Here is an 18,585-nt window from a genome sequence, read left to right as displayed (position 1 = left end):
ACACAGCCTTGAAATAATACCCTTAATAGTTACCAACTGCTTAAAATTATTCAAACTTAGGTAAGTTAACCTTGGCACTGTTTCCAATATTGTGTCCAACCCATTGCTCACTCCTTGAGCTCAAAGACATCAGGAAGCTATTTGATCAATGTACACTCAGTCATGTCCTAATCTGTTCATAACCACATGTGCATTTTCCAGCAAGGGCCAACTAGACATTAGCAATGGTTAGAACAGACTGATTCTTCCCTCCCCTAGTCTCAGAGCTACTCTAGTCAAAAGGAGGACACTGAATGGCGATCAGATCATTCAGTCTAGCCTGGGATCCTCTCGTCACTGTTCCTGACATTGCTTTTACTCAAGCCGTCAAAAGGAAGAGTCTTCACTGTCTTCATTTAATCTGGACTCTGAGTGTGAACAGCCCCAAAATACACAGCGTTAAACTCACACATCAGCGTCGTCTACCAGAAGATCTCTGCACTCAGCTGGGTCATTCCAGAAAGACAGCAAGGCTATGGAGAACAGGCATGTAATGTCATACACAGACCAAGAGACACAGAGTAAATACAATTCACTTTATCAAAGGGTTTTCATTCACAAAATGTATACGTTTGGGCTATAGATATACAAGTAGCAAATGAGGCCAAAGGAAAAAAAGGTCTTACTAGATTTTAGTGCCCCTCCAATACTGTTGATTAAAAGCTAACCAGAGGATTGCCAGAGTGACTGCTGGATTTGGGACTGTGCTGTACTCTTGGATAATGTGCAGAGAAATCCAGCATCTACACTTGGTTTCTACATGACTGGCAGACATGTGACAAGTAACCGCTTGGGCCAGGTGGGCACTTGGCAACCATGCACAACATGTCGGCGTGAAATCCTGTTACTTGCTTCAAGGTAATACTTGTGTAGCCGGGGCTGGGGCCGGGGGAGGGGACAAGACTTTGTAAATAACAAGGGAAAACGTTTCGGTCCTGACCCTATTTTCAGTTGCACCACGTTGGCAGACCACTGCTATGTCAAAGTTAATTTTTGTTACACAGGACTTTTCCTCAACTTTCACCTGCGTTTTGAGGAGTCTTGGCCCACATGAAAACTGCAAGCCATGTGACACAGGGAGACACGACTGAAAATAGTAACTTAGTGGAAACGTTGTCCATTATCAAAGAGCCTGAGCACCCTACACACATCAATGGTTTCAGTACTAAAACCTGCAGTTCATAACTGGAGACCTGCAAGTTACCAAAGTAAGGCAAACATAGGTAAACAAGTGTAGAAACAGAAACAAGATTTGTTAGAAATCCCTCCCCGTTCCCCAACGATATTCTACTGTTTTGCTGCAGCGTTCCGTTGCCAAGTCTGTCTGAGGTAGCGCTGACCGAAGGCTTGCTTGGCAACGGAAGCTAGCATCATAAAATAGTGCAGTAGTAAAAGTAACTAGACCAGGAAGTGGAGGCATCAGCCCCGATCAGGTCGTAGGTGGAGTCCCGTGATTGGTCCTGCAGCCTGTTGTCAGGAGTAATGATTGTAGAGAGGTGGGGCATGGAGAGTGCCATTCTGGAAATAGTGCTGTCGAGATGCCATGTACTCAGTGTAGCTGATTGTTACTTTCTCACTGCGGTACCTGGGCAGAAAGAAACAGAACTACAGCAAAACTTGTTTTAACCAAACCCCTTGATAAACCAGCAAACATTATACACGTCAAAGACCGCGATGTCCCCGAGTATTAATGTTGTGAATGAAGTGTAACAGTGATGTGTGGTGCTGGAAAAGCACAGCCTGTCCTGATGAAGGGCTTATGCCCGAAATGTCGATTCTCCGGCTCCTCAGATGCTGCCTGACCTGCTGTGCTTTTCCAGCACCACACACTCGACTCTGATCTCCAACATCTGCAGTCCTCACTTTCTCCTGTAACTGTGATGCGTTTACTCCCTGCATCACCTTTCCATTACTGTGTGTTTCGACACTGATTTTAGGAGGTGCTTTGACGCTTTAACACAGACCTTCTGTGGCACGTTAATGTCTTGAAGCTTCAGTTGGTCAGGGTACACTGCAGTTTACACATACCTCTTGATTATCCAGAATACCCAGCGCACCCTGGGACCCAAAGGTGCCAGTTAATAAAAACTTTGCTGTACGTTAATGTGGCTGCAGCTGGTTAGACTCAAAACAGGCACAGTTAATGTCCCTTCTAGAACGTGTCCCCTCCATCGTCAACCCCTTCCTGAAAACACTGAGTAATGATCAGATAGTAGCACAGATGCAAGGCTATCCCACCTTATGTTCCCAGAAGTAACTCTTTTCTTTCAGGGAGCCTTGGGGAGTGAATGTGAACAGGCTATAGAAATCATAATGAGATTCAACGTGACCCCAATCCTTTAGGGAAGCAAGGATCCACAATTAAACTGCTATCCAGAGGATATTAGCAGTGATTACTCTCTCTACCCTTGAGACCAGGAGTGTAATTGCAAACTGCTGCTCTCATGGAGGTTAGATAACATGTCACGAGAGAGAGATCAAATCGGATGGCACTGTCCAACATATGACCTAAATCAATTGGCAGCTTGAAAGAAACTTCAACTCAGGTTCTCATGGAGTTACTGGGCTCAAATTCAGCTCCAAGAGCTGCCAGGAAAGTACAGATAGGGCCTTGGCTCAGAATTCTAGTCCGATGACCAGCATCCAATGATGTCAATGATTTCTCACCATATTGGTTGTGGGTGTTCTCCCACCTTATAGGACTAACGCCTATTCTTGGCTGGTCTGAAGACAGGGTTTTGACTATGAAAGCAGCTTTCATCTTACAGTATGTCAGACTATTAACATAAAACCCTTCCACTCTTTCCAATGGAGTGGCATGTGAAGATTCAAGAGGTGATCACTTTCAGAGAGGCAACTAGATTCAAGGCCCACGTTGTAAGTTAGAATTTTCATCTGCCGTCAAGAAACCTTCTCCATTGCTTCGCCATTTCAATCTTTCCCCCATTAGGTCAGCACCAAAAACCATGGATGATCAGTGACCACTGTGCAGCCAGATCTGAAACACTGACCTGCCTTTTCTCTTTTAACAAAGCTGTTAAACCTGTTTGCAGGGTGATCATCCCATCTTTCCTGCTTACAATTTTGGGCATTTGAATGTTGTTTCCATTTCTGCTTTCATTATTTGTTCCTTTCGTATTGTTTGCTTCTCTTGTCTAATTCTCTAGCACAGGAGGGAAGGAGAGTTACTTCTATCCTTCAGCAAGCTGTGTTCAAGTGACCAAGACACCCTATGTATCCAACTTCACAGAACCGCTACAGCGCAGGAGACGGCCATTTAGAGTGGTGCTGGAAAAGCACAGCAGGTCAGGCAGCAGCCAAGGAGGATGTTTCAGGCAAAAGGCCTTCATCAGGAATAAGGCAGGGAGCCGCCGGGGTGGAGAGATAAATGGGTAGGGGTGGGACTGGGGAGAAGGTAGCCAAGAGTACAATAGGTGATGAAGGTGGAGATGAAGGTGATAGGTCAGAGGGGAGGGTGGAGCAGATAGGTGGGAAGGGGGGAGGAGTTGAAATGTTGGGCCACAGGGCGGTGTGGTTGATTGGTGCGGGTGCCCCGGAGATGTTCCCTAAAGCGCTCTGCGAGGAGGCATCCAGTCTCCCCAATGTAGAGGAGACTATGTGACTACCTGGTCAGGTCCATGCCCCCCCACAACCCACACTCCTATCCTGGCACCTTCCCCTACCACCGCAGGAATTGCAAAACCTGCGCCCACATCTCCTCCCTCACCTCCATCCAAGGCCCTAAAGGAGCATTCCACATCTATCATAGTTTCACTTGCACATCCACCAATATCATATTGTATCCGTTGCTCCCGATGCGGTCTCCTCTACACTGGGGGAGACCAGACGCCTTCTCGCAGAGCGCTTTAGTGGACATCTCCGGGACACCCGCACCAATCAACCCCAGCGCCCAGTGGCCCAACATTTCAACTCTCCCTCCCACTCTGCTGAGGACATGGAGGTCCTGGGCCTCTTCCATCGCCGCTCTCTCACTACCTGACGCCTGAAGGAAGAACACCTCATCTTCCGCCTCGGAACACTTCAATCCCAGGACATCAATGTGGACTTCACCGGTTTCCTCATTTCCCCTGTCGCCCGCCTTACATCAGTTCCCACCTTCCAGCTCAGCACCGCCCTCATGACCTCCCCTACCTGCCAATCTCCCTTCCCACCTATCCACTCCACGCTCCCCCCAGCCTCAATCCTGATGAAGGGCTTTCTTCCAAAACTTCGATCTTCCTGCTCCTCGGATGCTGCCTGACCTGCTGTGCTTTTCCAGCACCACTCTAATCTCGACTCTGATCTCCAGCATCTGCAGTCCTCACTTTCTCCTATTTGGCTTATTGTGCCTATCTATGGGATGGTCTATGGCAACTGGAATGTAGAAGACAATGCTCCAAGGTTTCAACGTTTCCTTGAGTGGGAGATGCTCAATAGCTAGAATAGGAGATTGACCACATCATTACCTGTTCTGAGAACAAGGTTAAGGGAGGTTTATCCCGCATCCAAACTGTTTTACAATTCACCCAGCTGTGCTTCCTAACTTAGTACTGTAGCTTAGTAGGAGAATCCAGTCATACCCCTCCAAGCCAGAAGTTTAAGAGTTGAATTCCACTCCAGACAACTGGTCACAAAGCCAAGGGTGACGCTCCTCTGCTGTACTAAGGGAGTGCAATACGGTCAGAGGTGACAGCTTTCAATGAGATATCTCCTTGTCCATTGAAATCGACACAAATTATTCCACACTTACTCACACAGCAGAGTTCCTCCTGTGTCTTTATCCCTTGGCCATTATCACCAATTTAGTCATGGATTTTCAGTCTGTTTGAGACATCTTACTGTACCTGATACGTTTTCCTATATTATAACAGTGACTACATTTCAACAGTACTCTGTTAGCTCTGGTATGCTTTGAGGTGCTCTTTTGTTAATATTAAAAGGTTTGTAGAAGAAGCTACATCCTTCACCTAGCCGAGAGTATACCTGCTCTCACTGAACCCTCCCTGAGACAGCCTCAAATGGGGCCTCGCAGTACTTGAAGCAGCACTCCTGAGCACCATCATCCACGACACTCTAAACAACAAGCAACATCAAAATCTCAGAAATCTGAACTGAAAAACAACCACTTAGCAATCCATAGGCATCTCTGAAAATAGAGGGTTCCACACACATTGCAACAAAGAAATAAGCTTGAAAGGGACTATTTCATTTTAGGTAAGGTCATCTTGTAGTTTGTCTGATCTACTTTTCTACCTCAACTTATAAAGAAATGTATTGTTTAGTAACCATAACCTGTATGACAGAGTGTCAACTGTGATGTTTTCAGAGTGAAGAGGAAATTCTACAGCAGCTTCAGTACACAACACAACTGCAAAGCAGTTAGTTTTCTGGGCTCCAGAATTATATTCAGGGAGCACAAAGGTGTTACATCATCAAGGAGGACATTGCTACAACTGCTCTGAGGCAAACAGTCCCAAAGCATGACCATAACATATTATAGCTGCCTCAAAACAGTTGAGGAGTCAGGGGCATGCATACCTGAAACAGATTTCAATTCCCTTGTGAACTCCCCCACTGAAACAATGAACATATTTCCCACCCTAAAACCTGTTACTCCTAAAACTCTTTGGTGGCCCAATAAACAGCCCCAGATCCAAGATCGAAATTAGCAACTGACTTCACTTCTGGCAATAAAACTCAAGCGAGAAAGGTGGTCACTTGGCCAACTGCAGATGCTCCATAATCAACTAGGGACAAGGATGTGATTGAAACGCAAAACCAATAAAGGGCGCTTTGCATACCTGCAACAGACCCTGACCAAACCTGAACAATAAAAAGGACTTCATCCCTCTCAAATTACTGATACCTTACCTACTTCATTAGGAGCCATGGCCAATATGCAACCAAGTTCTGTACTTCCACGTAATCCATCTCTGGTCTTTATTCAGATGCACATATCTTATTGGCCTCCAAGCCTGATAACACCGTTTAGAATAAACCGTTTTACTGTGTTGCTCACCTGGTCAGCTTGATTGCTTTCCTGAACTCGTTTGTGATTGGAGCTTTGTAACCACCTTTTCTCAGAAGAGAGTCTATGGTCTGAATCTGGTCCCAGTCTGCAAGACAAGCACACACACACACACAGGTAGTGCCAGGGACATGGATTGGCACCATGATATCAGCAAAAGCCTGTAATGAGGTTCCTACACCAGTTAAAATGGCAACACAAGTTCACCTATCCAAAGTAACAAACTAAATGTCACCCACAGGAAGGAAGTGAACTGATGGGAGGGGAAGTTTTGAACACTGCCAGGGTGGTAGCAGCATTCACCGTTTAGAATGGAGTGTGCATGTTCTCATGGGGGGAGGGTTGAATGCTGTCAGAAGTGGATAGGTGGTCACTGGTGTCAGGAGAGGAGGAATGGGTGAGGTGAACAGTGACAGGAGGGAGCTGCACCATCAGCTGATTCACTTAGAAAACTCCTCAGTAGTCTTGACATCTGTTAGGAAAAGCTCAATGCAAATCCCAGAGTAATCCAGGGTCGATAGGGGTCAAACAGTCCCAAGTTTGGAAACTACCCTCATACAGCACTGTCCTGAGGAACCAGGCAGGGTAAAACCAGCAACTGGAACTCCAAACTTCCAGAGTAAGTACGGCACATGCGCACGTTGGGTTTTCCTCAGTTTCATGAGGCAAACCAGGGAGTTACATTGAGCAATTTACCACCAATCCACTGGAAATGTTAATGTTGCTTCTCTATTACCAAACTATTGGCCTTCAACAATGCACCAATGGTTAGCAATCACCCTTTAAGGACAATCCCAAGGCATTTTATACAAATAAGAAGCAAGGTAGCTAGGGAAAGGGTAGGTCCACTCAACGACAATGGAAGGAATTTATGCGTGGAGCCAGAGGAAGTGGGTGAGGTCCTTAACAAATACTTTGCGTCAGTATTCACTATCCACTATGTCCTTTGAGTGTGTCAGGATGGTAATGTTAGGGTTCGTCAATATGAAAAAGGTGGAGGTTTGGATGTTTTGAAAAGCATCAAAGTAGAAAAATCTCCAGGACCTGATGGGATCTATCCCAGAATGCTGAGGAAGGCAGATGAATAAACTGCTGGTGCCCAGAACAAAATCCTCATTAGTCACAGAAGAGGTCCCAGAGGACTGGAGAATAGCCAACATGGTTTCTTTGTTTAACAGGGGCAACAGGGATAATCCGGGAACTCACAGGTCAGCGAGCCTTACATCAGTGGTAGGGAAATTACTGGAGAAGATTCTTAGGGATAGGATTTGCTCACATTTGGTAAAATACAGTTAATAGCGACAGGCAGTATGGCTGAGTGGGGAAAGTCAAGTTTCTCAAAAGTTTTAAGGAAGCAACAAAGATGACTGATGAAGTCAGGGCAGTAGATGCTTTCTGTATGGACTTCAGCAAGGTCTTTCTCAAGGCCCCTCTTAGCAGGCTTATACAAAAGATAAAGTCACAAGGGACTCATGGTGAACTGATAAGCTAGACACAGAACTGGCTTAGTCATAGAAGATACAGTGACCATGGAAGGGTATTTTTTAGATCCTCTGTTGTTTGTAATATATATTAATGATTTGGGGGAGAATGTAGGTGCCTGGTTAGTAATTGAGGATGACACAGACTGGAGGAGCTGTTGATCGTGAGATGGGTTGCCAGAGGACACAGTAGGGTATTGATAGGCTAAGAGACGTGGGTGGAGAAATGGCAGATGGAGTTTAATCTGGACAAATGCAAGGTAACGCATTTTGGAAGGTCTAATGCAGGAGGGGAGTATGCAGTAAATGGCAGAACCTTAATAGCATCGATGGGGGGAGGGACCTAGGCATACAGGTCCATAGTTCCCTGCTGGATAAGGCAGTCAAGACGGCATGATTCTTTCATCAGTCAGGGCACGTAGTATAAACATTGGCAAGTCATGTTGAAGCTGTACAGAAGTTTAGTTAGGCAACATTTGGAATATTGCGTACAATTCTGGTTGCCACACTACCAGAAGGATGCAAAGGCTTTGAAGGAGGTACAGAAGTGGTTTACCATCGACGTTGCCTGGTTTGCAGGGTATCAGTTATGAGGAGAGATTGGACAAACTTGGCTGTTTTCATTTAAACGTCAAAAGGACAACGGGCGACCTGACAGAAGTTCACAAAATTATGAGGGGCTTGGGTAAAAGGGACAGTCAGAGTCTTTTTCCCAGGGTAGAAATGTCAATTACTAGGGACCACAGGTTTAAGATAGAAAACAATAAGTTTAAAGGAAATGCGAGAGACAGGGTGTTCTCTTTTTACACACAGAGGGGGGGGTAAGTGCCTGGAATGTGCTGCCACAGGTAGCGGTGGAAGCAGATACAATAGCAACATTTAAGATGCATCTTGACAGGTACGTGAATAGACAGGGAATACAGGGATGCATAATGTACAAGCAAAATGTTTTTAGTCCAGCAAGGCATCATGTGTCGGCGTTTTCTTGATGGGCCGAAGGGCCTGTTCCTGTGCTGTACTGCTTTTCGCTCTTTCCTGGCCCTCAATAAACACACGCAGAAAAAGAGGGTTAATAAATTCACCAGGTTGGCATTCACACGTACCCTGTTCCTTGGCCACTTCTGGTAAGTATGTTGCTGTGCGTTTTGCTCCCTTTTCATTCACAAACTCTATCCGAATCCCATGTACTCCCACCTAAACACAGATTCAACTTTATTACTACGAGAAAACAAAAGACAAATTACCAGCAATTGCTGCAAAAGCAATGCCATTTTACATACAGCAGAAGACCGACACTAATCTGCTTTGCAAAAGGGTCAAGTGACTAACTGTTCATTTAAAACAAAACAGCCTTTTGCAGGGACCAGGAAAGTCGCAGGTGAATCCCATATTTGCTCAGCTAAGGCATTGGAAACTGCAAAATCATTAGCCTCAGATGCTCACCTCTCAATTTTTCAAAACGCAAGCAACTCAAATCAAATTAAATTTGACCCTTTAAACCCTGGTGTCCTCCATGTGAATTTTGTTTTTGGTATATCTGCTCCAAAGCCAACATTCTTCCCATGGCTCAGTACCTGAAAAATACCTGAACACACTACTGTTAACCAGGTGGGAGTCAGGCCGAGGTGGCTCTGGAGAACTGGAGCAGCATTTCCTCTTTCTGATGTTACAACTGTCTTGGAGATGAAGGGAAACTTTCCAGTTGCCTTTCTTCATTAGTTGATATCTACGCATCAGCTTTTGGTACTTTGTGTACACAGATTCCTAATTAAATCCTTTTGCTCCTCTACCATATGCAGTGTGGCTGCACTATGAACATATTCTAACTTATCTTTCTCAGATTCAAAACAGATGACCTTCCATTTTCCCACATTGAATGCATCAGCCACAGTTTGGCCCACACATGATCTGTCACTATGTTTTTCTAATGTCTTCCACAAAAGTTGTTGCGTAACTTTGTGCAATCTTGGATATAAAATCAAGATTCTGATCATTAACGAGCCTCATTGTTAGTTAGGTGTGACAATTAAGCATCTGAATTCTCATTTTGAGGTAAGTATTGTCCCAACAATGAACTTGCAGGTCACTCTGGTAAGAAACTCATGTCCAATCTCAGATACCTATCGTTGGAGCTACACGCCCTCCCACCCACATACCCCAAACTCTCACAACATTGTGCACTCTTGGTGCTGTTGTTTAAAACACACAAGTCACCAGTCACACCACCAGAACTGGCGAGTGTGGCTTGACTGACTGCTTTAGTAAAATAAAGAATTGATGAAAATCTAAAACACACAAAACCAGAAATTGCTGGAGAAACTCAGTGGGTCTAGCAGCATCTGTGGAGAGAGAAACAGAGTTAATGTTCAGTCCTGGGATTCCATTGACCATCCTTCAGTAAAAATGCTTGAAAATGAAGAAAATTAATACTTCCAAGATGTACATGGAGATCAGGAGGCAGTGAGAGGACACGTCAGCAAAATCCAGACTTGATTCTTTTTGAGAGAAAAGGTAATTATTGTTCACAGTCAGGGAATACAACTGAGCCACCTAGTGGTTGTATTACAGCACAGCAATTGGTTGGTCCCTTTTAACACTCGCTTCTGAAAGTGGAGTCAGGCCGTTGCTGACTTTGGGAAAAGGGGGTGGGAAACATTGAAATCGGATCTCCCTGTTAGGTGAAATGACAAACTACCATTGTTTCATTCTGTAGATTGAACACCAATTTTGGACAGCAACCTACCCGCGTCCTATATCCCATTTACAGTGGCACGGTGGCTCAGTGGTTAGCACTGCTGCCTCACAGTGCCAGAGACCCGGGTTCAATGCCCGCCTCAGGCAACTGCCTGTATGGAGTTTGCACATTCTCCATGTGTCTGCCTGGGTTTCCTCTGGGTGCTCTGGTTTCCTCCCACAATCCAATGATGTGCAGGTTAGGTGAATTGGCCATGCTAAATTGCCTATAGTGTTAGGTGCATTAGTCAGGGGTAAATATAGGGTAGGGGAATGGGTCTGGGTGGGTTACTCTTCGAAGAGTCAGTGTGGACTTGTTGGGCTGAAGGGCTTGTTTGCGCACTGTACGGATTCTATGATTTACAGCATAAGCATTGGCAGGTTACCAGTTCTATGGGTGCATCTTTATATTGTCACTGAGTTTGGCCAGTTCTACGGATGTTTAAACTAGAATGATAACCTTATTTCTCCCCAGTGCTCAATCACCTGTGGAGATCTCTGCCTTTCAGGAGCTCACCAAGTAAGGTAATGGTTTAAAATTAATGAGCTATTCAGTCAAATGACTTCCGTTAAAACTATTTAACTACAATGAAAGAGAGACAGCTACATAGCCAGAAAGGACTTCATGTATCACTGAGCTTGTCTCGTATTCTGTCAGTGGAAATGGCAGCTGACAACCATGCTGAGATCAAGCCTTTTTGCAAAACTTTGCATTAGCCAGTGTGCTGTCAACAATGCACGAGCGAGTTTTTCACAAGTATCAATGGAGATCTGGAGGGTACCCAAATTCCATGTTGCCCCCTTCACTTTGCTGCCTGGATTAACAATTCTCAATGGAATCTTGCAAAGTGAAGGAGAACAGGCACCTGACCTGTGGGATATCTATGGGAGAGGATGATATCAAGTAAGATTCCCTCACCTTTGGTAACTTATGGACGGTAGAAGAGGGGTTGAGACATGAAAGAAGAGCATTATTAAGATATTTTCTAATCAAACTATTGGGAGATGTTATGAAACATCTCTGGAGCAGGTGGATCGTGAACCCAGGCCTTTTGATTCAAAGATAAGGATACTCCCACCACAACACAAAGGGCCCTCATCATTAACAATATCAGCTGAAATGGGAGACAGGAGGGCTAGTGGCCTGAAGTTCAAGATAGGGAGGATAGAAGGATGAGAAGCAATGAGAAGGCAAGTGGAAAATGAGGGAGAACCTGCAGATTAATCCAGGACCGGAGTGCCTGGGCTCAGAAAGGCTGGTCAGGAGCCATGGGTACATGTGAATTGAGGGGAGATGGTAGTAGATGCAGATGCATTAATGGTCTCCATGCTGGAGAATGTTGTGAACACTAGATTAGAGAATCGTGGCTAAACACTTTACTATTACATTAGGATCTATCATTACTAGCATTCTCATCCAGAAAACATGAGCTGGATTGGTTGGAAAGAATTAGTTAAGACAAATCAGCCTGGTCTGTTTGGTTTCATGAAACTGGAGCTCTGATGTTGTGACCTTTCTATCCTACATCCCACGAGGTGTCCATGTATGCAATGGATGTTAATTAGTGGTCAGCTACACCAATTCCCATTCCCCTCGTCTGTTCAAATATCCTGAGGCATTCAGCAGTACTTCCTCCAGAGTTTGTATCTGCTGTATCACCTCATCCTGGAGGTCTGCATCTGAGGTCAATGATTCAGGTTGGGTTCCTGTGAGGATATAACTTTATTCCAGTCAAATACTGGCATTTATCAGCAAATGGGAGACCCTCTTTGCCCTATTAGTAAATATTCTCAGCCTGCCTGAGAGAATCATACTTTTATTCCCCAACATTATTTTGCCAAGTCGAACATCAATTTCTGAGGCACATAGTCATCTCTTTGCTTTGTGGAAAAGTGACAAGATCCACTTTCAGTCACTGTTGGGGTCTCCAAGGGTAAACTTGTCTGCATCATGGTTTTTCAAAGTCTTCTGCTATATTGAGCTCCAGAGGTTGTATGACAGTAACTGCCCTTGACAGCAAGACCACGTTTGAGTCTAGCATTAAGGTGTCAACGCAAAGCTCGGGTCTATGATAAATCAGAGTCAAATCTGACAAAAGGAAGATTGTTGTTGTTGATGACGACTCATCCCTGCAGGAGTTCTTCCAGAGTGTGTCCTGGGCCCAAATATCTTCAGCTGTTTCATCTTTAACCTTCTTCCATCACAAGTTCTGATGTGGGGAAGTTTGCAACATTCTGCACTATTCACAACTCCCATAATGAGGGAGCCCGTGTCAAAATACAGCAAGAACCTGGACAGCACCCAGGTTTGGGTTGATATATGGCAAGGAAGATTTGTTAAACAGGTGGCAGGCAATTACCATCTCCACTAAGGATGTATCTAACCACTGCACTTAGACATTCAGTGGCATTAGCATCAGTGAATACTCTAACCTGAAGGTAACCATTGACCAGAAATTACACAAGTGGTTACAATAGCAGGTTGGAAGCTGGGAAACCTTCAGCCAGTAACTTACCACCTGACTCCTAGAGTGCACTATATACAAGATTCAAAGTCAGGTGTGGGTGTCTCACTTGCCTGAACAGTTCCAATAACACTCATGAAGCTTGGCACTATCCAGGACAGAGTAGCCTGCTTGAATGGGAGCACATCCATAAACATTAACACTCTCTCCATCACTGACATACAGTGACAGCAACCTGCACCATCTCCAAGATGCACTACAGAAATCCATCAAGGCTCCTTAGACAGTACCTTTGCAAACCCATAACCAATACCATTGAGAACACCACCACCTGCAAGTTTCCCTCCAAGCCACTTAAACTCCTAACTTGGAAATATATTGCCATTCCTGCAGTGTCATTGGGTCAAAATCCTAGAACTCCCTCTCTAACAGCATTGGGGGTCTACCTACACCAAATGGACTGTAGTAGTTGAAAGCAAGTAAAGATGGGTAATAAATGCTGGCTCAAGTAGCAATACCCACAACCCATGAATGAATGAATTGGCTGACCATCTAGCTCTTATCTCAAAGAGATACGTAGATACTTATCAAAGAGATAAGTAGACAGGAATCTTACTAGCATTCTGCACTGATGGATTATGCAATTTTAATTAGAAGTACAGCACCTTCCATGTCTTCTGGATGTCCCAAATCGCTTCAGAACCAGTTTGGAAACATGGCTACCATTGGTATGTAGGGAATTACAATTGTTAGTTTGTGTGCACAGCAAGATCCAACAATCAATAAAGTATAAATTAATAGACAACTTATTTTGAATTGAATTGACTGAGAGGACTACTGATCAGGATGGAAGCATTTCCCATCTGCTCATAAAATACTACCCACTTTTTCTGACAGAGCAACGTTGCCTCAGTGCTTTGCTGAAGTATCAGCATGGAATGTGTGTACAATTCTCAGGACCAGAGCTTCAGCACATGACCTTCCCTTTCAGAGGCAAGGCAGAGTCCAATTGAGGCAAGGCAGAGTCCAATTGAGGCAAGGCAGATACAGCTGATTAAACATGAGCAGTACGCTCTGAGTCAGAACTAGGAGACATCCCCATCAGCATGATTGCACACTATAAGGGAGACAACAGGAATCTAAAAAAAAGGGTTGTACAGACTTCCAATTAGTTTGATTTCGAAGAATGGGAATGGGCTTTCATGCAGCAACAGCCATAATGAAATGGCCCTTCTGGAATGTGCACGACAGGTATCAGAGAAGGACAAAAGTCACTGCCCTGGTTTAAATGCTTCAAATACCAGAAAGATTCCTGCACCCCAAGACAAATCTATTCTAGAACAACTCAGCACATACAAGGAATGGAGAAACACTTCCCATTTAATTCCCCACCCGCCTGCCTCAGCCTTCAGAGGTGACAGTAAGTTTGAACTGGAATTCCATTACCTCCCAGTCCAGGTAATCACTGGCATCTTCGAAATTAGTGAGCAGCGAAACAGAGCAGAAGAGTTTGGGAAGTTCCTCACGAGTCAGCGGGGGGAAGCGGCTGTCCTTAAGAGCACTGCGAGGAGAGAAAGGTATCGACAAGATCAGGCTGGAAATTAAAGACTACTGATAGAACATGACCCATTTTCTACATAAAAGGAAAGCCAAGAAACTGGTCATGGTAACGTGTGGGATCTGTTATAATCCAGAAAGACAAATGGTGAAATACAGAATCGAATCTTTATACATATATTCATAGAGTAGCACAATAAAAGCATAAATCCCCAAGCTCAACCACCACTGTTTCAGTCGGAATCTATGACAGTAATTCAAGTGAATCATTACCAACAGAGGAGCATGGCAGCAGGAGTAGACCATTCAGCCTACCAAGTCTATTCTGCAATTAAATGGAAGCACAGCTGATCATCCATGCCCATGTTTGTTTTCCTCCATCTACACTACTCCCACATCCCTTTAAATCATTGGCCATCAGAAATCCATCACTCAACCAGTGCTTTAAACATACTCAAAGACTGAGTTTCCACAGTCCTCTGGGATAAAGAGCTACAAAGATTTACAACCATCAGTAAAAAGATATCATGTCTCGGGATTAAACAGTACCATCATTCTTTAAAACTCCTCACAATACAAGCCCTCAATCTCTCTTCATAGGACAGTTCCATCATTGCAAGAATGAGCTTTTGTTGCACTCCTATGGCAATAATATCCTTCCTGAGGTAAAGAGACCAAAACTATACACAGTATTTCAGGCGTGGTATAACCAAGGTTCTGTACAATTGAAGCAAGACTTTATTACTCCTGTACTCAAGTCCCCTTGGAATAAGGGCTAAAATACTATTAACCTTCCTAATTGTTTGCAGTATCTGCACGTTAACCTTCAATCACTTACAGACAAAAACACCCAGATCCCTTTGTACACCAATATTGTATAATCCCTTCCCATTTCACAAATACTCTGAACATCTGTTCCGTTTATCAAGGTGAATAAACTCACATTATGCCACAATGTATTCCATCTGCCACATTCTTGGTCACTCACTAAATCAATTTAAACCCTCTTGAAGCTTCTTTGCACGTTTCTCAAAGCACTCATTCCCCCACAACTGTCTGGCATGCACAAACTTGGAAATGTTGCACTTGGTCTCCAGATTCAAATCATTGATATGTATAATGAACAACCAGAGACCAAATACTTGATCTCTGTGACCCACAGCCTGCCAACACAAGAATGATCTGCTTATTCTTTGTCTTCTATCTCTTAGTTAATCCTTCATCCAGAGCAGTACATGATTACCTTCTATCTCAAGGGCTTGAATTTTGATGACCAATCTCCTGTAGGTGATTTTATCAAAAACATTCTGAAACTCCTAGTAAAATACATCGACTGATTTCCCTTCATAATTCTGTTAGTACTCTCTGCATAATTCTGTTAGTAGCATCCTCAAAACACTCAAAGGTTGCTGAACTCAGAGACCTTAGAGTGCAGGTTCATAGCTCCTTGAAAGTGGAGTCGCAGGTAGATAGGATAGTGAAGGCGGCATTTGGTATGCTTTCCTTTATTGGTCAGAGTATTGAGTACAGGAGTTGGGAGGTCATGTGCAGCTGTGCAGGACATTGGTTAGGCCACTTTTGGAATATTGCGTGCAATTCTGGTCTCCCTCCTACCAGAAGGATGTTGTGAAACTTGAAAGGGTTCAGAAAAGATTTACAAGGATGTTGCCAGGGTTGGAGGATTTGAGCTATAGGGAGAGGCTGAACAGGCTGGGGCTGTTTTCCCTTGAGTGCCGGAGGCTGAGGGGTGACCTTATAGAGGTTTACAAAATTATGAGGGGCCTGGATAGGGTAAATAGACAAAGCCTTTTCCCTGGGGTGGGGGGAATACAGAACTAGAGGGCATAGGTTTACAGTGAGATGGGAAAGATATAAAAGAGACCTAAAGGGCAACTTTATCACGTGGAGGGTGGTACGTGTATGGAATGATCTGCCAGAGGAAGTGATGGAGGCTGGTACAATTGCAACATTTAAAAGGCATTTGGATGGGTATATGAATAGGAAGGGTTTGGAGGGATATGGGCCGGGTGCTGGCAGGTGGGACTAGATTGGGTTGGGATATCTGGTCGGCATGGACGGGTTGGACCAAAGGGTCTGTGTTTCCATGCTGTACATCTCTATGACTCTAAATATGCTTTCCCATTCACAAATCTGTGACAACTATGTCCAATCAGATCATTAATATCCAAGTGTCCGTTAATCACAATCTTTTCCTTCTAATGATCAACGTTCCCACTGATTTTTCTTCCTTGGCTGTGAAATTTATAGGTACTTGCACAGCAGTGACTTTGAGAAGCAGAAGTCTTTCAAACCTTGATGATCGCCATGGACAGGGGCCCTCCAGTGGCTGTGCAAATGCAGAGCTCTGCGGGAACTTTGCTACTGATGCAAGGCAAACAGTTTTGTAGTTCCTCCCACATTCTTAGATCATGGTGTGACATTTGATTCCTTCCAATATGCAGCAACCAATCACAAATGGATGGAATTTTGAAAGATCCATTCAATATCTCCACAGCTACCTCTTTCAATACTCTGGGATGTAAACTATCAATCCCTGAGGACTTAGTGACCTTCAGTTCTAAGAATTGCTCCAACACTACCTCCTTACTATACTAATTTCCTTCAATTCCCTTGGATCTCTAATACTGGGAGATTTCTTGTGAATTCCTCAGTGAAAACAAACATCAAGTAATGAATTAGGTTCTCTGCCATTTCTCTTTCCCCCATGATAAGGTCTTCCGACTTTGCCTGCAATGCGCCCACAGTTGTCTTAGCCAAATATTTTCTTCTTACATATCTACAGAAGCTTTTGCAGTCCACTTTTATGATTTTTTTGGTAGTTCACATTCATATTCTACTCTCAATTTCTTGGTTCTTCTTTGCTATATTCTAAAAGCCTCCCAATCTTCAAGTTTAATATTATTGCTGGCAACTTTAGAAATGTCTTCTTTTAATCTTGTATAATCCATAATGTCCATAATCCATAACACCCATTAACTTCTTGGGTGTTTTTTGCATCTTGAAGGAATGTACAAGTTGCTGTAAACTATGTAATGATCCCTTAAAGACTATCCAATGATTTTGGATAAGATCCCTTTATGCATTTTTTCAAATACACCCCTGCCCATTAGCTCCTCATACCCTCAATTTTGTCTGTTCTTTTGTTCCAATTTAACTTCAGATTGGACTACCTCACTTTCAAACATAATACAACATTCTATCATGTTATGGCCTTAAAAAGGCTCCTTTACAGCTAGATTATTAATAAACCCTCTCGCATTACAGAATATTACACATAAAATAGCTTATTCTCTTGTCAGGTCTCCAACATTGTATTCTAGAAAACCTGTTACTAAGACACTCCAGAAATTCATCCTCTATAGCTTTTGTGCTCACTATGTTTACCCAGTCTAAATGCAGATTGAAGCCATTCCTGATTACTGTATTGCTCATGCTACATGCTTCTATAATCTCCTGGTTAATACCATGCCCACACTACTGTTTGGTGGCCTATAAACAACTCCTGATGAAGGGGTTATGCTCGATAAGTCAACTCTCCAGTTCCTCGGATGCTGCCTGACATGCTGTGCTTTTCCAGCAACACACTTTTTCTGATCTCAAGCATCTACAGTTCTCACTTTCTCCTATAAGCAACTCCTACCAATGCTTGCTGCCACTGGTCGTTTATTAGCTCACACAAGCAGATTCCACGTGTTATTCTTCTGATCTGACTTCACTGACATTCTAATCCTGTCCCTTTATTATCAGTGCCATGTACTTTTCTGCCTTTCCTTCCTAAATATTGAGTATCCTTGAATATTCAGTTCCCAGTCTTGGTCACCCTGCAGCTATGTTTCCATAATGGCAATTAGATCACACCCATTTACCCCGATTTGTGGTTCTAAATCATCTACCTTTTGTGTCCGTTCAGGTAAATGGTCCTTCAATTTGCCTTTTGGAAATTATTCCACACTAACAGGGTGATGGTTATTGACTCAAACATCCATTAAATACTAGGAATTTGTTTCTTTCAGCACAAAAGAACAAACTGCAATCATTCTCAGCTTAGCCCCCACCACCTCACCAAAGCAAGGGATGCAGTAGTTTCTCTCTTCCCCACCCTTGAGATGAGACCTAGAGTAAACTACTTTCAGTCAGGAGCTAAACAGGTTACATCTCCCTAAACATTGGCTGCAACACATCTCATTAAATCAAGAACTGCAGAACATCTGGCTACCTACTCCAGTCAGAGGTGCTTGGGTTACCCTCCGTACCAACCACT

At 43.8% G+C, this 18,585-nt stretch overlaps 1 protein-coding gene across 4 annotated transcripts in view; it reads right to left on the bottom strand.

Annotated features, from left to right (window-relative positions):
• Window positions 1-561: 561 nt before the first annotated feature.
• The window catches only part of ammecr1 (AMMECR nuclear protein 1), a 60,189-nt gene continuing 42,165 nt past the window's right edge, over window positions 562-18,585 (bottom strand). For all 4 annotated transcript variants that reach the window (XM_043701761.1, XM_043701759.1, XM_043701760.1 and 1 more), the window contains 4 exons: window positions 14,193-14,307; window positions 8,652-8,742; window positions 6,059-6,155; window positions 562-1,624 (listed from right to left, as the gene is read on the bottom strand). In XM_043701761.1, coding sequence (XP_043557696.1) covers window positions 1,513-1,624; window positions 6,059-6,155; window positions 8,652-8,742; window positions 14,193-14,307 — 415 coding nt within the window. In that variant the 3' untranslated portion in view covers window positions 562-1,512. The remainder of the gene's footprint in view (window positions 1,625-6,058; window positions 6,156-8,651; window positions 8,743-14,192; window positions 14,308-18,585) is intronic.

The sequence above is a fragment of the Chiloscyllium plagiosum genome, chromosome 13 (genome assembly GCF_004010195.1).
Source record: "Chiloscyllium plagiosum isolate BGI_BamShark_2017 chromosome 13, ASM401019v2, whole genome shotgun sequence".
Lineage (NCBI taxonomy): Eukaryota > Metazoa > Chordata > Chondrichthyes > Orectolobiformes > Hemiscylliidae > Chiloscyllium > Chiloscyllium plagiosum.
This window is presented reverse-complemented; position numbering and strand designations above follow the sequence as displayed.